General features: G+C 47.8%; 1 protein-coding gene across 1 annotated transcript in view; it reads right to left on the reverse strand.

The window, feature by feature from the left end:
- The window catches only part of LOC137427142 (runt-related transcription factor 1-like), a 62,447-nt gene extending 41,556 nt beyond the window's left edge, over positions 1 to 20,891 (reverse strand). The window contains exon 1 of the mRNA XM_068116351.2: positions 20,398 to 20,891. Within this exon, the coding sequence (XP_067972452.1) occupies positions 20,398 to 20,455 (58 nt within the window). The 5' untranslated portion in view covers positions 20,456 to 20,891. The remainder of the gene's footprint in view (positions 1 to 20,397) is intronic.
- Between the last annotated feature and the right edge of the window lie 964 nt (positions 20,892 to 21,855).

Here is a 21,855-nt window from a genome sequence, read left to right on the forward strand (position 1 = left end):
CCCAGTATAACCAGACCACCCAGTATAACCAGACCACCCAGTATAACCAGACCACCCAGTATAACCAGACCACCCAGTATAACCAGACCACCCAGTACAACTAAACCACCCAGCATAACCAAACCACCAGTACAACTAAACCACCCATCAAAACAAAAAACCAGACCACCCAGTATAACCAGACCACCCAGTATAACCAGACCACCCAGTATAACCAGACCACCCAGTATAACCAGACCACCCAGTATAACCAGACCACCCAGTATAACCAGACCACCCAGTATAACCAGACCACCCAGTATAACCAGACCACCCAGTATAACCAGACCACCCAGCATAACCAGACCACCCAGCATAACCAGACCACCCAGCATAACTAAACCACCCAGCACAACTAAACCACCCAGTATAACCAGACCACCCAGTATAACCAGACCACCCAGTATAACCAGACCACCCAGTATAACCAGACCACCCAGTATAACCAGACCACCCAGTATAACCAGACCACCCAGTATAACCAGACCACCCAGTATAACCAGACCACCCAGTATAACTAAACCATGTTTAACCCCCTATTAGCGTGCCCCCCAACCCCCACTATGTTTAACCCCCTATTAGCATGCCCCCTCCCCATTCCTCCACTATGTTTAACCCCCTATTAGCATGCCCCCTCCCCATTCCTCCACTATGTTTAACCCCCTATTAGCATACCCCCTCCCCATTCCCCCACTATGTTTAACCCCCTATTAGCATGCCCCCTCCCCATTCCTCCAATATGTTTAACCCCCTATTAGCATGCCCCCTCCCCATTCCCCCACTATGTTTAACCCCCTATTAGCATACCCCCTCCCCATTCCCCCACTATGTTTAACCCCCTATTAGCATGCCCCCTCCCCATTCCTCCACTATGTTTAACCCCCTATTAGCATACCCCCTCCCCATTCCCCCACTATGTTTAACCCCCTATTAGCATGCCCCCTCCCCATTCCCCCACTATGTTTAACCCCCTATTAGCATACCCCCTCCCCATTCCCCCACTATGTTTAACCCCCTATTAGCATGCCCCCTCCCCATTCCTCCACTATGTTTAACCCCCTATTAGCATACCCCCTCCCCATTCCCCCACTATGTTTAACCCCCTATTAGCATGTCCTTCTCCCCATTCCCCCACTATGTTTAACCCCCTATTAGCATGCCTCCTCCCCATTCCCCCACTATGTTTAACCCCCTATTAGCATGTCCTTCTCCCCATTCCCCCACTATGTTTAACCCCCTATTAGCATGTCCTTCTCCCCATTCCCCCACTATGTTTAACCCCCTATTAGCATGTCCTTCTCCCCATTCCCCCACTATGTTTAACCCCCTATTTCCCAACCCACATTAAAATTGCGACACAATTCAAATTCCGTGCTTTGTGCCACTCTCAGGACCATGCACGAAGATCTTCTTCTTGAACGTGTTCATCGATTCCTCCGAAAATTAAACCGTTTTTTCTGACGAACCTCACACATCACTCGGTTTATATTCAACAGCCGCATATCAATCCCTGTGTGCATTCACTCATTTGTATTTTAATCAAGAGGTGAAGAAACATTCGACTCATGAAAATAAAGTCAAGATCATAGTTTTGTTGTTATTTAGCGGGAAGTTTGAATTTTTCAAACGGAACCTTTACCTTTAAAATGCAACACCTTTGCAACTCAAGCCCGTTTATCATGATCCCGGTAAGTTACGGGTCCTGGGTTTATGGTTTATGGGGGGGGGGGGACGTGTGTGTGTGTGTGTGTGGGGGGGGGGGGGGTAGGGGCGAGGGGGGGGGGGGGGTCAAGGACCTGAAGCAGCCAATCAACACGCTATATTATACTATTGTTAATATCACGATTATTGATGTAAAAGTATCACAAGCACTAATTGTAATGAACTGAAATCTGCGTACGTTTGACTTTGTGAAGGTAGAGATAAGATTTGCAAGATACACACAATCCAAAAAAATTTAAACTAATAATTGGTCTCTTATCGATCGCCTGCGGACAGTTTGTATTTCTACAAACTTGTGTTAACTCAGTTACAATTGCTGAAACGTTCTACACACGCGGATTGTAATAATTACAAAACTGACCGTTGAGAAATAAATTATGCAAGATTTTACAAACACCAGAAAATAATTACACAGTTGAACTTCCTGTTGATTGCATGAAAATTGGAGGCAACAAAAAGTAGTAATTGCACAATTTGGAAACAATCAGCCTGAGATTTGAACCAAATCGGGGGAAAAAATTCCCAACAATTGTGAGGAACGCAAAGATTTGGATGCACGACCCTTGGATCTTTGTGGCCCTGAGAATTCCCCTTCAAATCCTGGTCTTGAGACATGACGACGATCATAATCATCATTCATCACCAAACGTTTCGTAGTTTGTGTAATGCGCCATTGGTGGCCCTGTTATGTGTAATGCGCCAATGGTGGCCCTGTTATGTGTAATGCGCCATTGATGGCCCTGTTATGCATAATGCGCCATTGGTGGCCCTGTTTTGCATAATGCGCCATTGGTGGCCCTGGTATGTGTAATGCGCCATTGGTGGCCCTATTTTGTGTAATGCGCCATTGGTGGCCCTGTTATGTGTAATGCGCCATTGATGACCCTGTTATGTGGAATGCGCCATTGGTGGTCCTGTTATGTGTAATGTGCCACTGGTGGCCCTGTTATGCATAATGCGCCATTGGTGGCCCTGGTATGCATAATGCGCCATTGGTGGCCCTGGTATGTGTAATGCGCCATTGGTGGCCCTGGTATGTGTAATGCGCCATTGGTGTCCCGTTATGTGTAATGCACCATTGGTGTCCCCGTTATGTGTAATGCGCCATTGGTGGCCCCGTTTTGTGTAATGCACCATGGGTGGCCCTGTTTTGTGTTATGCACCATTGATGGCCCTGTTTTGTGTAATGTACCATTGGTGGCCCTGTTTTGTGTAATGCGCCATTGGTGGCCCTGTTATGTGTAATGTGCCATTGATGGCCCTGTTATGTGTAATGCGCCATTGATGGCCCTGTTATGTGTAATGCGCCATTGATGGCCCTGTTATGTGTAATGCGCCATTGATGGCCCTGTTATGCATAATGTGCCATTAGTGGCCCTGATCTGTGTAATGCGCCATTGGTGGCCCTGTTATGTGTAATGCGCATTTGGTGGCCCTGTTATGTGTAATGCCCAATTGGTGGCCCTGTTTTGTGTAATGCGCCATTGGTGGCCCTGTTATGTGTAATGCGCCATTGGTGGCCTTGTTTTGTGTAATGCGCATTGGTGGCCCTGTTTTGTGTAATGCACCATTGGTGGCCCTCTTTGGTGTAATGCACCATTGGTGGCCCTGTTTTGTGTAATGCACCATTGGTGGCCCTGTTTTGTGTAATGCACCATTGGTGGCCCTGTTTTGTGTAATGCACCATTGGTGGCCCTGTTATGTGTAATGCGCCATTGGTGGCCCTGTTTTATGTAATGCACCATTGGTGGCCCTGTTATGTGTAATGCACCATTGGTGGCCCTGTTATGTGTAATGCGCCATTGGTGGCCCTGGTATGTGTAATGCGCCATTGGTGGCCCTGGTATGTGTAATGCACCATTGGTGGCCTTGTTTTGTGTAATGCGCATTGGTGGCCCTGTTTTGTGTAATGCACCATTGGTGGCCCTCTTTGGTGAAATGCACCATTGGTGGCCCTGTTTTGTGTAATGCACCATTGGTGGCCCTGTTTTGTGTAATGCACCATTGGTGGCCCTGTTTTGTGTAATGCACCATTGGTGGCCCTGTTTTGTGTAATGCACCATTGGTGGCCCTGTTTTGTGTAATGCACCATTGATGGCCCTGTTATGTGTAATGCGCCATTGGTGGCCCTGTTATGTGTAATGTGCCATTGGTGGCCCTGTTTTGTGTAATGTACCATTGGTGGCCCTGTTATGTGTAATGCACCATTGGTGGCCCTGTTATGCGTAATGCGCCATTGGTGGCCCTGGTATGTGTTATGCGCCATTGGTGGCCCTGTTATGTGTAACGCGCCGTTGGTGTCCCTGTTATGTGTAATGCGCCATTGGTGGCTCTGTTTTGTGTAAAGCGCCATTGGTGGCCCTGTTTTGTGTAATGCACCATTAGTGGCCCTGTTTGGTGTAATGCACCATTGGTGGCCCTGTTTGGTGTAATGCACCATTGGTGGCCCTGTTTGGTGTAATGCACCATTGGTGGCCCTGTTTTGTGTAATGCACCATTGGTGGCCCTGTTTTGTGTAATGCACCATTGGTGGCCCTGGTATGTGTAATGCACCATTGTTGGCTCTCTTATACATAAGGTAACATTGGTGGCCCTGTTATATGTAACTAGAATATAAGACCCATCGCTTCGCTGACGGAAATACAATCTTTGCTGCAATTATATATATATTATATATATATATATATATATATATATATATATATATTAATAAATAAATAAAAAAGAATATATATATATATATATTAATAAATAAATAAAAAAGAATATATATATATATATATATATTAATAAATAAATAAAAAAGAATATATATATATATATATATATATATATATATATACATGATCACAAAGATTCCCGGGAGTTACCCGAATCCACCGTAGTTGGATTTATTGAAATCCGTTAGTCCGTTCTGAAGTTATAACACGACAAACAGACAAACACGGCTCCTTTTATAAAATAGATGCGCCATTGGTGGCCATGTTATGCATAAAATAAAGTTTTGTGGGGATTAGTTTGGTCGAGGTCGGGACCAATGATGTAATTGATGGGAATACAGGAGTGACGTCAGAAACATCTATCCTGTACAAAGCTAGGAACATCTTGTTATTCACCTGGAATCTTGCATGGCTGGACATCTATCCAGAGTAAATTTGCACAAACAACAAGACGTTAAGATATAAGATTTCAAATATGAAGATGCATTACATCAGCCAATCAGAATGCTGCTGCAATTACATGAGTTTGGATTTGCAGGTGTACCGTGTGTATTGAAGAAACAAAACGGGTCCATATTGAGTCAATCACAAATTGCACACCTGTCATGATGTCCTGCCAAGATGGCGGCGCAATGCATTGTGGGTGAGATTGAAAAGGCATTTACCCATGAGGCATAGCGACGGCGAGCGGGCGAGTCCAGATTGGATTAGTGAAAGGTGTTAAACATGAATCTTTTGAGGTCGCCCAGGCCTTTCCCTCCAACCACACCTTTAAAGTCGCCGATACAGAGCGCATTCGCTGCGCCATGATTGTGCGTCGCGTCCGCTCCACAACTTGGGAACTCATTCATTGCTCGCTATTTTAGTCTCAATTACTCTTCAAACAGCATGATCGCGCTCTTTCTCTCCTCTTCTCTCTCTTCTCAATCTCTCACCTCGTAACACATTAATGTTATGCATTATCACCTTCTCCTTGACTTGTATAAATAACCAACTGGCAACTGCATAGGAAATGTACTTTGAAACAGTTTTTTTTTACTGTTGTACAACAGGTTTAACCCTTTCACGACAAGGTAATCCTTCCTACAATAAGTTAAACCCTCACACAAGATAAACCCTGGTACAAGTCATACCCTCATACAACAAGTCAAACCCTCATACAACAACTCAAACCCGCATACAACAAGTCAAACCGTCATACAACAAGTCAAACCGTCATACAACAAGTCAAACCGTCATACAACAACTCAAACCCTCATACAACAAGTCAAACCCTCATACAATAAGTCAAATCCTCATACAATAAGTCAAACCCTCATACAACAACTCAAACCCGCATACAATAAGTCAAACCCGCATACAATAAGTCAAACCCTCATACAATAAGTCAAACCCTCATACAATAAGTCAAACCATCATACAACAAGTCAAACCGTCATACAACAAGTGAAACCCTCATACAACAAGTGAAACCCTCATACAACAAGTCAAACCGTCATACAACAAGTCAAACCCTCATAAAACAAGTGAAACCGTCATACAACAATTCAAACCGTCATACAACAAGTTCAACCGTCATACAACAAGTTCAACCGTCATACAACAAGTCAAACCGTCATACAACAAGTCAAACCGTCATACAACAAGTTAAACCGTCATACAACAAGTCAAACTGTCATACAACAAGTCAAACCGTCATTCAACAAGTCAAACCGTCATACAACAATTCAAACCGTCATACAACAAGTCAAACCGTCATACAACAAGTCAAACCGTCATACAACAAGTTAAACCGTCATACAACAAGTCAAACCGTCATACAACAAGTTAAACTGTCATACAACAAGATTAACCTTTGTACAATAGGGCTAACCTTCCTACACACGTTTAACCTTTGTACAATACGTTTGACTCTCGTACAACAAGTTAAAGCCTCGTACAACATAAACCAACATTACCGCTTTACACAAAAATGTGCAAAAACAGATCCTTGCAACTACAGACCAATCAGCCTGCTCCCAATTATCAGCAAAGTCATGGAATCCATCATTGCTTCGGATATCAAATCCTTCCTCTTCTCCAATGGCTTGATCTCCGATCATCAATTTGGATTCAGACCAGGTCATTCTACTCTGGACATGTTGCTTCTTCTGTCTCAACAATGGATGGAGGTCCTCAATGCCAAACAGGAAATCAGAGCCGTCTCCCTTGACATATCACGTGCCATCGATACGGTCTGGCACCCCGCTCTGCTCACCGAACTCTCCTCTTTTGGTATCCATGGAAATCTCCACTCATTGCTTGCGGACTTCCTCTCTGGTCGGAGGCAACGTGTGGCCCTGAATGGGTTTCTCTCATCTCCCCTTCCTGTTCAGGCTGGAGTTCCCCAAGGCAGTGCGCTCTGGGCCCTGTGCTATTTCTGGTCTTCATCAATGATCTCTCCGACTCTCTTGAAAATCCTCTCTATCTCTTTGCTGATGACTCCAATCTCTGTCGCTCCATTCCGCATCCCTCAGATCGGCAGTCTGCAGCCTCCTCACTCTCTGCAGACCTGGACAAAATCACAGACTGGGCAAACAAGTGGAACATGTCTTTCAATCCTGACAAATCTCACACTCTTACAATGTCTCTCTGAAAAGACCGATTGGAAAACCCTCCCATCTACTTTCTCAACAATCCTCTCCAAGAAGTTCTGTCACTCAAGCTTTTGGGTCTCACTATCTGCCATGATCTTTCCTGGGAAAACCACATTTCAAATCTGGCCTCCAAAGCCAGTCGCCGACTGGGCATCCTCCGTCGTGCGAAGTCCTTCCTTGGCACACCTGAGCTCCTCACCACATGCAAGGCTTTCATCCGCAGCTCAATGGAGTACTGTTCTCCCCTATGGGCCGGTGCCCCTGCCTCACACCCAGCTCAGCTTCACGCTGTTGAAACCAAAGCTTTCAGGATCATTGAAATCTCCCGCGATGAAGCTATCTCCGAGGGCCTTTCACTCACTCACCGCAGGCAAATAGGCTCTATCTGTCCCCAGCTCTATCTGTGCTCTACCCCCCAAATATTCCTACAGGTCGCACAAGATCTGCCAGCAACCCTCTTCTGGTAAAATTGCCAAAATCTCGGCTCTCTGCTCACCTTCCCTCCTTCATTCCTCTTTTCTCCCGTCTCTGGAACAAACTCCCTCACTCTCTTCAATCCCACTCCTCCTTCCAGGTCTTTAAAACAGCTGTTCACCACCATCTCTTATCTTCCCCCATCCAAAACCTTGATCTTTTCTACCCCCGCTAATTCACCCCAGATACACTTTTTTTGAAATATCGACTTCTTTCTTGGAAGTCCTAGCTGTGTCCATGTTTTTTTGGGGGTTTTTTTTTTTACTCCATGTGCTTCGATGTTTTTACCTCCCCCAATCCCTTCCCATGCCTCCTCCCAAGCCCTCTCTCTCCCACAGATCTTCCGATGTCCCTGATGTACTTGTGTGCTTCCCTCTCTCTCCCCATCCTGTCCCCCGCTCCCTTTATTGTTTGTTTTGTGTGTCCGGTTTTTTTTGAGTGTGTGATTGATGTTAGCTCCCACACGAGCCTCGATCTTGTATACAAAAAACAAAACAACAACAAAGAAAACAAGTTAAACCATCATTCAACAAGTTAAACAATCATCCAAGTTTAACCCTCGTACAAGTTTAACTTCCGTACGATAAATGTAACTCTCGTACATCAAGTTTAACCTTTGTAGAGCAAGTTTAACCCTCGTTCAACTAGTTGAATCCTCCTACTAGTATAATCCCATATTTTGCGAAGGGCAATGCCCGAAAGGTCAGCACTTTGTGATCTTTAGCGAGGAAAACTTTAACCATTTTCTTCTCTTGTGCCACCAACGCAGAACATTATAATTTTTATCCTGGAATTCGGAATTATTTTAACCCTCATACAACAAGTTTAACCTTTCCAGGACAAGTTGGAGTAAACCATTTATTTTTACTTTCCTATTTTATTTCTCCTTAGATGGGAATAGCACCTTGCGATGCTTGTTAACTCGTGAGTCATTCTACACACCTGTGCTGAGCAATATTATCGTCCCCACCAACCTCTCCTCCATCCCCCATTCCCGAGAAATACATTACAAGCTCCACAAGTTGACGCTTTCCCCCATTTACTCAAATCATGTCCTAGACAAACGGACCATGTTATTCCTCATGTCATTTCGCACGAGGATTTATGGTAACTTCAAACAGTAACCACATACACCGGCTCTGTCCCTGGTGCCCCGCCCCCAGCTCGCTGCGGGTTCGGCGCTCCGCCCCATGCGCTCCCCTAACTGGTGCCCCGCCCGCTGCGTTCCCCTCCATGGTGCCCCGCCCCCTGCGCTCCCCTACCTGGTGCCCCGCCCCCTGCGTTCCCTCCCATGGTGCCCCGCCCCCCGCGCGCTGTGGGTTCGGCGCCCCGCCCCCTGCGCTAACCCCCCCCGGTGCCCCGCGGGTCCGTCTGCAACTCTCAGATACGTGCCTTATCGGCGTACGCGTCACGCACGGTGCGGCCACGGCCTATCTGAGCAGCGCAGGGACCCAGAGCTATGGCGTCGAGCCCTTCGCCTCGTTCAACCTCGGTGCAGTCGCTTTTTACTCGTGCAGCGAATTCTCACCGCGCATTACAATGTCAAAAGGGGGCGAGTACACAACCAATGAACTTATAACTCGGATAACTCGTGAAAAATAACGTAGCAGAGATGACCCATCCACGATGAGGTTGATGATGATGGGATCCACGGATTATGGACGGAATTTGTTAACTTGAGCTTCACACGTGGCATAAATGTCCATCGGCTGCTCGCAATGGCATCGCAGGTCCACCACGGTCTTGCAACGTTGACCTGTTTCAGTTGTAATGGTTATTTAAATCGCCATTAATCCATTGTCGTTTAGTTTGCAGAGAGAAGAAAATTCCGTTTATAATTACAGCTGGTGTTGATGGAACATGGTCCGATTTCATTTCCTACTGGGATCTCACCATTCAAGGAGATTTATGCGGACTCCAGTGGTTATAGACCTGGGTGGGTGCAGAGACTCCAGTGGTTATAGACCTAGGTGGGCGCAGAGACTCCAGCGGTTATAGACCTGGGTGGGCGCAGACACTGCAGCTGTTATAGACCTGAGTGGGTGCAGAGACTCCAGCGGTTATAGACCTGGGTGGGTGCAGAGACTCCAGCGGATATAGACCTGGGTGGGTGCAGAGACTCCAGCGGATATAGACCTGGGTGGGTGCAGAGACTCCAGCGGATATAGACCTGGGTGGGCGCAGAGACTCCAGCGGTTATAGACCGCGGCGCAGAAACGGCAGCTGTTATAGACCTGGGTGGGCGCAGACACTACAGCTGCCATAGACCTGGGTGGGCGCAGACGTTCCAGTGGTTATAGACATGGGTGGGCGCAGACACTGCACCTGTTATAGACCTGGGTGGGCGCAGACACTGCAGCGGTTATACACCTGGGTGGGCGCAGACACTGCAGCTGTTATAGACCTGGGTGGGTGCAGACACTGCAGCGGTTATAGACCTGGGTGGACGCAGACGTTCCAGCGGTCATAGACCTGGGTGGACGCAGACGTTCCAGCGGTCATAGACCTGGGTGGGCGCAGACGTTCCAGCGGTCATAGACCTGGGTGGGCGCAGATACTGCAGCTGTTATAGACCTGGGTGGGCGCAGACACTGCAGCGGTTTTAGGCCTGGGTGGGCGCAGACGTCCCAGCGGTCATAGACCTGGGTGGGCGCAGACACTGCAGCTGTTATAGACCTGGGTGGGCGCAGACACTGCAGCGGTTATAGACCTGGGTGGGCACGGGCACTCCAGCGGTTATAGACCTGGGTGGGCGAGGACACTCAAGCGGTTATAGACCTGGGTGTGCGAGGACACTCAAGCGGTTATAGACCTGAGTGGGCGAGGACACTCGAGCGGTTATAGACCTGGGTGGGCGAGGACACTCGAGCGGTTATAGACCTGGGTGGGCGATGACACTCGAGCGGTTATAGACCTGGGTGGGCGAGGACACGACAGAGGTTATCGACCACGAGTGGGCCATAACTACACATGGTCGGCCCATCAATAGCAATATCACGGAATTTGAATAAATGTCCACATTGTGGATCTCCTCTCTGAAGGACCACATAGTCCGTGATGCAGTGTCCTCTTGACATGGTAGCGGAGAAACATTGTAAACACAGCTCGAGCCTCATTATAGAGACAAGGAGGGTGGTGTAACCAAACCACGTGTGATCTATAATCACATGGAGCCTCAAAACCACTTTAAGCTTGGAGACAGCGGTGAGGGTCAGCCTGGTGGTTAACCACGACACTGGCACACTCAAATTTCAGCATCTTCTTCCTCATACAAAATCCTCTTTCATTGACATATTATGCACGACGCACCAACGCTGACTTGTCAAATCGACGTCGTGGTCGTGCATTTCTCCCACGGAGATTGGACGCTCATGACCCTTGGCGTTAATTGGTCTGGACCCATCACGTGATGGTGTACGTACTTGGTACGTCCCGCCCTGGGTAGGTTCGGCAATATCTGAATATTGATGACAATCCGAGGCACAAATTACCTTTATGGCCTAACAGTCGCTTTGTTGGGCTTCTCACGTGCACACCTGGCCCATGCTGCAGGTGCACCAGGTTCAAATCCCGTATTATACCATACGTCTGTCTGCGGTTTACTAACGTCCTTGTAATTTATGTGCTTTACATACAATTTCCTCCATAAAGCTCAGATAAACGTTTAAATAAATTAAATAAAGGAATATGTCGTTGCATTAACGAATCCGAGCTTTGGGAGACCAGCTCTGATGTCACGTGGGAGTAGTAGATATTGAATAGCTCTGGGGTCACGTGGGACTAGTAGATGTCGAGTAGCTTTGGGGTCACGTGGGTCCAGTAGATATTGAATAGTTTTGATGTCATGTGGGACGAGTGGATATTGAGTAGCTATGGGGTCATGTGGGACTAGTAGATATTGAGTCGCTCTGGGGTCACGTGTGACTAGTAGATATTGAGAAGCTCTGGGGTCACGTGGTACTAGTAGATATTGAGTCGCTCTGGGGTCACGTATGACTAGCAGATATTGTGTAGCCCTGGTGTCACGTGGGACTAGGAGATATTGAGTAGCTCTGGGGTCACGTGGGACTAGTAGATATTGAGTAGCTCTGGGGTCACGTGGGACTCGTAGATATTTAGTAGCTCTGGGGTCACATGGGACTAGTAGATGTTGAGGAGCTCTGGGGTTATGTAGGAATAGTATATTGAGTAGTTCTGGGATCATGTGGGACTAGTAGATATTGAGCAGTTCTGGGATCATGTGGGACTAGTATATATTGAGTTGCTGTGATGTCAAGTGGGAGTAGTAGTTAGTATTGATTTGCTTTGGGGTCACATGGGAGTAGTAGATATTGAGTTGCTCTGGGGTCAGGTGGGACGATTAGATATTGAGTAGCTGTGAGGTCACGTGGGAGTAGTAGATATTGAGTTGCTCTGGGGTCACGTGAGACAAGTAGATATTGAGAAGCTGTGAGGTCATGTGGGAGTAGTTGTTAGTATTGATTTGCTGTGAGGTCACGTGGGAGTATTAGATATTGAGTTGCTCTGGGGTCACGTGGGACGAGTAGATATTGAGTAGCTGTGAGGTCACGTGGGAGTAGTAGATATTGAGTTGCTCTGGGGTCACGTGAGACAAGTAGATATTGAGAAGCTGTGAGGTCATGTGGGAGTAGTTGTTAGTATTGATTTGCTGTGAGGTCACGTGGGAGTATTAGATATTGAGTTGCTCTGGGGTCACGTGGGACGAGTATATATTGAGTAGCTGTGAGGTCACGTGGGAGTAGTAGATATTGAGTTGCTCTGGTGTCAGATACCGCAAGTACAGGACTTGAAATAAGAGAATACCATTTGGTAAAACCAAAGAAACTTGGATAATGACAGTACTTGTGAATAAATTAGTAAATGGTTCTGGTTAATGAAATATTAAGTGAAAATCAACCTGAGGCTGCCCATAAAGCAGGTACAGGTGAGTAAATGAGGTGCCTGCACTGTACTCGATATTGAACTCTACAATTTACTACAATCCTACATATTTCCAATAAACCCCAAAAAGCGGGGCTAATCGGGTTATACCTGGCTGGGGTGGGGGAGGCGAAGAAAACAACACTGGCATGAATCGTGTCGGGGCGTTTGTGGGGTTGGGGGTTGACTTTTGGGAAATTGGGAAAGGGAATAAACAGGTGGAGAATGAAGAAGTCGAAGCAAGGTGTCGAACACGAATACAAGGGGGGGGGGGGTAGGGAAGGTTGGGGGAGGGGAAGGTGGGGGGGAGAGGGGGGTGGGGGTAGAGGGGGCGAGGGGGAGGTGGGGGGAAAGGATTGGGAGAGAGGATGGGGGGGGGGAGAGGTGGGGGGAGAGGATGGGTTGGGTGGGCGTAGTTGTATGCGTTGGAGGGGGCGCATGGGGGTAGGTGGAGCTGTGTGTGTTGGGGAGGGGGGCAGAGCTGTGTGTGATGGAGGAGGAAATGGGGGGCGTGGAATAATCAATCCGTACTCAATTCGGATTTGAGCAACTGTTGACAATATGATACGTTCGGTTAACCGCAAGCTTTATCAGTTACACCCGACATGGCCACGGTTTTTCCTGTTTCCTGACACTATTTATTTAGATTTATGCATTCACGATAAACGCTGTTTTTTGTTGTTTTTTGTTTGTAAACTCTTGTAAATTCGGTTTTGCCATCTAGTAATCAAACGTGTTTAACCACGTACAGGTGTGCTCCGCAATGCTCACCCGTCCTCGTCCCAACAGACATTTTTCTGTTCCGCACCTGATTTTGTCTACAGACCAGAGTTGGAAGGTCAAGGGTGGGTGGTGAAGGTGGTTGTGGTGGAGGATGAAGATGAGGATGTGGGGATGAAGGATGAGGTGGAGGTGGAGGTGGACGATGAGTAGGTGGAAGTTAACCGAATTCCTTTTTTAAATCGTTCGTCACACGAGCGATTTCATTGAACATGGGAGGTAAGGAGTATTGGAACAGCCGGCTTAACGTCCGTCCACGAGCAGGGACACCTTGGACATCACCTCGTGTCCCGAGCACGATCGTCCGGCCGTTTTGAACCCAAGAACAACATGAGAATCTGTAAAAAACAACAAAAAAAACACCTAAATTCGGTTTGCAGGGCCCTGTGCAAACTGGGACGAGCTTATCAAGATTAGGATTAAAAGTTCAGGGTTTTCGGTTATAAAACCTTGTGCCAGCGGCTCTTTCGAAGTAATAAATCAAAGTTATGCCGATGTTTGGACAAAGCTGCCGGTAAGTGACGTTTGTGACTGTTAGCACTCCACAAGCTCCGAGGGCTGATCACAAAGTCCGTGGCCCGGTGGAAGAAACAAATTACCAACTTTTCGTTCAATCTCGACTGCAATGAATGTTGTGCTAGGCCACCGACTTAATGATCAACCTTTCTTCCTTCAACCAACCCGAAGCAGAGACACAGACTTTGCAGGGACTCGATAAATAACCGAGCGGTGGATTTAACTTCACCGCAATTTAGTGTCGCAACCACACAGGTATACCGACCAAGCTCACCTGTGAACTCCGCTTCACGTCACATGTTGTTGTTATCTTTTGATATCTGGAGGAACGACCACAAACACCATCCATCGATAAGATTTCTCAAACATCCACCGTCGGGGTCTTTGGAATATCGGAGCCGGCCATTGAGCTCAGGTGTTATAAGGATCCCATTTGGGATCTGGTAGGATCAGGATGGTGTACAGGTGTGCGCGCGCTCCTCTGAGCTGTCTGTAATATTCAGGTTCCACATGTTATTTGGTTCTGGTTTTGTGCAGATTTGTAACCGTTTACGTTTTTGAAAAGGTTGAGAGGTTCTGACTCCGAAAATCAATGTTTACATTTTATTTGAAATTTTTTGATTTAAAATCTGATTTGATTTGAATTTTTTTTTTTTCGGATTCAGAACCTCTCAAACTTAAAAACAAAACAAATGCAAATGGTTACAAATCGTCACAAAATCAGAACGAACCTTAAGATCTAGACATATGGAACCTGACTACAGCCTGGGTTGGAATCCCGAGCAGGTATGCCATCGCTCGGATATGGGAGTTCCGTCTGCTGTCGGTATGCCTTTTATCAGAGAGTAGGAGAGTTATCGCCTAACTCCCTATTTAACAAACTCCCCCACTCTCTTCAATCCCTCTCCTCCCTCCAGGTCTTTAAAGCAGCTGTTCACCACCATCTCTTATCTTCCCCCATCCCAAACCGTGATCTTTTCTACCCCCGTCAATTCACCCCAGATCAACTTTTTTGACTTCTTTCCTGGAAGTCCGAGCAGTGTCCATGTGGTTTTTTTCCCCCTCCTTCCTCCCCCCCTTCCCATGCCTCCTCCACCTAAGCCCCCTCCCTCCCACAGATCTCCCGATGTCCCTGCTCTCAAATGTTGTGTTTATGTGCTTCCCTCTCTCTCCGTCTCATCTCCCGCTCCCTTTATTTCGTCTTATGTGTCCGTTTGTTTGTTTTGTCATTAACGATAGCTCTTACACGAGCCTCGATCTTGTATACAAAATAAGTAAATAAATCCTAAACACGTGACAGAATTCCTTCTCAAATGCCCTCCAGTGGAACGTTGGGCCTAGCCAGCCGGCTTGTCAATCCCACGAGAAGGTGGAAACAATTGGGGGCTGAATCAAAGTAGTCTTTGGTGATCCCCTTCCTAACTTTGATGACTGGAATTAAATCAAATTTGATTAGATCTGACTTTGTAAAAATTGCTTTGTTTGGACGTGCCAAACTTTTGGCCAAATTTCCAATGGTCTCGCCAAATGTGGTTGAGTGCACTCTTTGACCACAACAAAGGTTCCCATTATTATTGAGCCATCAACTATTAACCAGAACAAAACAAACTCGTATAAATTAGACTTCAAACATGAGAAACAATATAATGAATATAAATATCAATAAATAAATAAATAATAATAACCGATAATAAGGACACCAGGGTTTATAAATTACCACGTTTTGTCCAAATTTTAACGTTTAAAGGTGTAAACGGCAATAACGTCGATTTGCATGGGTCGTGCCAGGCCCACGCACGTGGAACACCTGATTAGTCACATTTCCACAAACACAGAAGAAAACGTTGACCAAGAGGGAACCGATTCTGTGGTGTGTTCAGAAATTACAATATGCTGTATTTCAAAAATAGGCGGGAAAAAGAAAACACCTCAAAAGGTGAGACGAGAGAGTGAGCTTTGGATTGGTCTTAAACCTCGATCGCCACAGCACGAGGCTGGACACACACTGGACCCGAGGATGGGATCAAATCCCAAGGTGGATTACACACTGGATCAGTGGGTGGTATCAAATCCCAAGGTGGATTACACACTGGACCAGTGGGTGGTATCAAATCCCAAGGTGGATTACACACTGGACCAGTGGGTGGTATCAAATCCCAAGGTGGATTACACACTGGACCCGAGGATGGTATCAAATCCCAAGGTGGATTACACGCTGGACCAGTGATGGTATCAAATCCCAAGGTGGATTACACACTGGACCAGTGGGTGTTATCAAATCCCAAGGTGTATTACACACTGGACCAGTGGGTGTTATCAAATCCCAAGGTGGATTACACACTGGACCAGTGGGTGTTATCAAATCCCAAGGTGGATTACACACTGGACCAGTGGGTGTTATCAAATCCCAAGGTGGATTACACACTGGACCAGTGGGTGTTATCAAATCCCAAGGTGGATTACACACTGGACCAGTGATGGTATCAAATCCCAAGGTGGATTACACACTGGACCAGTGGGTGTTATCAAATCCCAAGGTGGATTACACATTTTGAGAACAAGTCGAAAAAAACGATAGCGTGCTAAAAACAGTTAGTGCGTAACTAAGAGTGACTTTGTGAATGACTAATGGAATGAATGGCTTTTGGAATGAGTGAATCTTGAAGTGGGTAAGTGAAAGATTGTGCCAATTTCAGTGGTTTTACAGGTGTACCAGTGTGTGGGTGTACCAGTGTGTGGGTGTACCAGTGTGTGAGTGTACCAGTGTGTGGGTGTACCAGTGTGTGGGTGTACCAGTGTGTGGGTGTTCCAGTGTGTGGGTGTACCAGTGTGTGGGTGTACCAGTGTGTGGGTGTTCCAGTGTGTGGGTGTACCAGTGTGTGGGTGTACCAGTCTGTGGACGTACCAGTGTGTGGCTGTTCCAGTGTGTGGGTGTTCCAGTGTGTGGGTGTTCCAGTGTGTGGGAGTTCCAGTGTGTGGGTGTTCCAGTGTGTGGGTGTACCAGTGTGTGGGTGTACCAGTGTGTGGGCGTACCAGTGTGTGGGCGTACCAGTGTGTGGGTGTACCAGTGTGTGGGTGTTCCAGTGTGTGGGTGTTCCAGTGTGTGGGTGTTCCAGTGTGTGGGTGTTCCAGTGTGTGGGTGTTTAAGTGTGTGGGTGTATCAGTGTGTGGGTGTTCCAGTGTGTGGGCGTTCCAGTGTGTGGGCGTACCAGTGTGTGGGCGTACCAGTGTGTGGGTGTACCAGTGTGTGGGTGTTCCAGTGTGTGGGTGTTCCAGTGTGTGGGTGTACCAGTGTGTGGGCGTACCAGTGTGTGGGCGTACCAGTGTGTGGTTGTACAATGGGCATACCAGTGTATGGGCGTACCAGTGTATGGGCGTACCAGTGTGTGGGCCTACCAGTGTGTGGGCGTACCAGTGTGTGGGCGTACCAGTGTGTGGGTGTACCACTGTACCAGTGTGTGGGTGTACCAGTGTGTGGGTGTTCCAGTGTGTGGGTGTTCCAGTGTGTGGGTGTTCCAGTGTGTGGGTGTACCAGTCTGTGGGTGTACCAGTGTGTGGGCGTACCAGTGTGTGGGCGTACCAGTGTGTGGGCGTTCCAGTGTGTGGCTGTTCCAGTGTGTGGCTGTTCCAGTGTGTGGCTGTTCCAGTGTGTGGGTGTACCAGTGTGTGGGTGTTCCAGTGTGTGGGTGTACCATTGTGTGGGTGTACCAGTGTGTGGATATATATGTGTGTCATTGGTTGTTATCTCCATATGCGTGTTTCATAAGGTGGAACGGAGCCGTCACAGGTCTCAAAGTATCCACATTCGTGTGTGTGTGTGTGTGTGTGTGTGTGTGTGTGTGTGTGTGTGTGCGTGTGTGTGTGCGTGTGTGCGTGCGTGCGTGCGTGTGCGTGTGTGTGGGGAGTGTATGTGTGTGAGTGTGAATCATTCGATCAGCGAGTGTATAAACGAGTGAGTAAATGAGTTCTGTCCTCGTGTGCAACGAGTCGATTTGTCGTCGATTGTCTGTATGTAGCGTGCACTAGTGTAGCAAAGTACAGGTATGATCAGTGATCTGAGTGGCTGAATGAAGCTATGCAGAGTGAGATAATAGGGTAGTGCAGGTATGCATAGTGAGATAATAGGGTAGTGCAGGTATGCAGAGTGAGATAATAGCTGAGTGCAGGTATGCATAGTGAGATAGTAGCTGAGTGCAGTTATGCAGAGTGACCCAGTGGCTGCGTGCAGGCAGGTATCCAGAGTAAAAAAGTGGCCGAGTGCAGGTATGCAAGGTGACCAAATATTTGGGTGCAAGTATGTAGATTCACCAAGTAGGTGTGTGCAGATATGCTGAATGACTGTATCTGAGTTCAGTTATGTAGAGGAATTCAGTGGCTGAGTGCAGGTATGCAGAATTACTGTAGCTGAGTTCAGGTGTGCAGAGTAAACAAGTGGCTGTGTGTAGCTATGCAGAATTACTTTAGCTGAGTTCAAGTATGCAGAATTACTGTAGCTGAGTGCAGGTGTGTAGAGTAAATAAATGGCTGAGTGCAGGTATGCAGAGTAAATAAGTGGCTGCATTGAGGTATGCAGAGTAAACAAGTGGCTGTGTGTAGCTATGCAGAATTACTTTAGCTGAGTGCAGGTGTGTAGAGTAAATAAGTGGCTGAGTGCAGGTATGCAGAGTAAACAAGTGGTTGTGTGTAGCTATGCAGAATGACTGTAGCTAAGTGCAGGTATGCAGAATGATTGTAGCTCAGTGCAGGTATGCAGAATGACTGTAGCTAAGTGCAGGTATGCAGAATTACTGTAGCTGTGTGCAGGTATGTAGAGTAAATGAATGGCTGAGTGCAGGTATGCAGGGTAAAGAAGTAGCTGTTTGTAGGTATTTATAATGACTGTAGCTGAGTGCAGGTATTTAGAATTACTGTAGCTGTGTGCAGGTATGTAGAGTAAATGAATGGCTAAGTGCAGGTATGCAGGGTAAACAAGTAGCTGTCTGTAGGTATTTATCATGACTGTAGCTGTGGGCAGGTATGTAGAGTAAATGAGGATGAGTGCAGGTCTCCAAAGTGACCAAATAGCCGAGTGCAGGTAAGCAAGGTAACACTAACTCCGTGAAGGTATGTAGAATCATCAAGTAAGCAGAATGACTTTGCAGCCAAGTGAAGATATGCACAGTGAGCTATACAGATGACTGCAGGTATGTAGGGTGATATGCAGTAGCTGAGTGCAGGTAAGCAGAGGGAGACGAGAGCTGAAGGTAGCTATGAGGAGGAAGCTGTCAGCAAAATGTGATGGCAACCTTAGCTGATACATCGGCAAGTGAAGGTATGTATACTAGGCCGGTAGCCGTATGTGGAGTAAGTTGTGAGCTGAATGCAGGTATGTAAAGTCACCCTGTAGCTGAGTTTGTGTATGCAAAGTGAGCCCCTAGCTGAGTGCAGGTATACAGAGTGACCAGCCTGTAGATGAGTACAGATATACAGTGATCAAGCTATAGCTGAGTGCAGGTGAGCAGAGTGAGTGTGTGTGTTTATAGCTGGGTGCAGGTGTGAAACGTGTGCCAGTATCTGAGTGTACGGTAGTCGGTAATTACTGTATCGGAGTGTGCAAGGTGCGCCAGTACCTGAGTGTAAGTAAGTACCTTGTTTAGTTATATTTGGTAAGGGTTTGCGATACGTGCCGGTACGAGTGAGTGATAAAACGCAAATAAAGAAGTGAAAGTGAGAGAAAGTAGAAATGTGGTGGCTAGACTGGCACGGTCGTCACATTGACTGGCACGGTCGTCACATTGACTGGCTTGGTCGTCACATTGACTGGCACGGTCGTCACATTGACTGGCTCGGTCGTCACATTGACTGGCACGGTAGTCACATTGACTGGCTCGGTAGTCACATTGACTGGCTCGGTAGTCACATTGACTGGCTCGGTAGTCACATTGACTGGCTCGGTAGTCACATTGACTGGCACGGTCGTCACATTAACTGGCTCGGTAGTCACATTGACTGGCTCGGTAGTCACATTGACTGGCTCGGTAGTCACATTGACTGGCACGGTCGTCACATTGACTGGCACGGTCGTCACATTGACTGGCACGGTCGGAACATTGACTGGCACGGTAGTCACATTGACTGGCACAGTCATCACATTGACTGGCTCGGTAGTCACATTGACTGGCACGGTCGTCACATTGACTGGCACGGTCGTCACATTGACTGGCACGGTCGTCACATTGACTGGCACGGTAGTCACATTGACTGGCACGGTAGTCACATTGACCGGTACGGTAGTCACATTGACCGGTACGGTAGTCACATTGACCGGTACGGTAGTCACATTGACCGGTACGGTAGTCACATTGACTGGCACGGTCGTCACATTGACTGGCACGGTCGTCACATTGACTGGCACGGTCGTCACATTGACTGGCACGGTCGTCACATTGACTGGCACGGTAGTCACATTGAATGGCACGGTAGTCACATTGACTGGCACGGTAGTCACATTGACTGGCACGGTCGCCACATTGACTGGCACGGTCGCCACATTGACTGGCACGGTCGCCACATTGACTGGGCCGACTCACCGCGCTGGAAGCGAGCCGGGAATCCGGGCAATGACTCGAAGATGCTGTTTGAAGCCATGGGTAGTCCGGAGGATCCGCGGCGGCGTGGAGCTCGACACGCCGCCTCCACCTGTGGATCCCGCAGCCCGAGCGACTCGCCGACGACAGGTAAATGCTTGCGGTCGCACAGGGGGGGGGGGGGGGTGTGGAGGATTGGGGGGACGTAGAGGTGGGGAGGTGGGGGGGGGGGGTGGAGGATTGGGGGGACGTAGAGGTGGGGAGGTGGGGAGGTGGGGAGGTGGGGAGGCTCGAGGTGTGGCGGGAGCCGCTCGAGCTCGTTTGGCGCTACTCGAGCACCGGCGGCGGCACAACGAAGGTCATGGGAGGCTGGAACGTCGGAGAAGTGTCCGAGCCGCGCTAGCTTCGCTCTGTCCGAGGTGTATCCACTGGAATTACCGGGAAAGTTAAACGCGCGTCCACCTCGCCTTCGCCCCACCCTCACGATGGCTCCGCCTCTCGAGCTCCAAGCCCCTCCCCTTATCTGTCCACGGTATGCAGTGAACCGTTTTAAGGTTTGCTCCATTGTACCACGTAACGTTGTACACTACGGTACACGGAACCTATCATATTTGTTATTGTACTGTGCTGTTATTGTACTGTGCACTATGTAGCGCGAGTTCCACGTTTGGTTAACAAGTTTTCACTCAACAGGAGCCGCAGACGTTTTGCTTGCAGAGTGATGACGTGCAAGAGAAAAAGAGGATGAACCGCTGAAACGAACTCAGATGGAGAGGGGAGTGGTTGGGGGTGTTCGATAGCTGAGGAGGAAGAGGGATGGTTTATTATTTATATTTCTCTGAGTTAAGTCTTTCCGAGAAGTTATAACCACCATCGTAGTCTTAGCTTAGATCTGAACCTTTACAAAAGTTCCTGAGGTTGTGACGTTACAATGTAGTAACCAGGTTGTTGTTTTGTTGTTGACACATACACACAAACACACACCACACCACACCACACCACACAACACCACACCACACACACCACACCCACACCCACACACAAACCCACACACAAACCCACACCCCACACTACACCCACACACACCACACACACATACACACACACACAAATACACACACACTACCCCCCTACCCCCCCCCCCCCCACACACACACACTCAAAACCCCACACACATAAACCCACACACAAACACACGCACACACAAATCCACATACACACACACACACACACACACACAAACCCACACACCACACTACACCCACACACACCACACATACATACATACACACACACACTCACACACACACTACCCCCCCCCCCCCCCCACACACACACACAAACACACACACACACTCAAAATCCCACACACAAACACACGCACACACAAGCTACCCATACCCCTCTATCTCGAACACCTCAGGGTACCTATATCTAATTCACATTAAATCTATCCACCCC

This window comes from Myxine glutinosa, chromosome 5 (assembly GCF_964187855.1).
Source record: "Myxine glutinosa chromosome 5, kmMyxGlut1.1, whole genome shotgun sequence".
Taxonomy (NCBI): Eukaryota; Metazoa; Chordata; class Myxini; order Myxiniformes; family Myxinidae; genus Myxine; species Myxine glutinosa.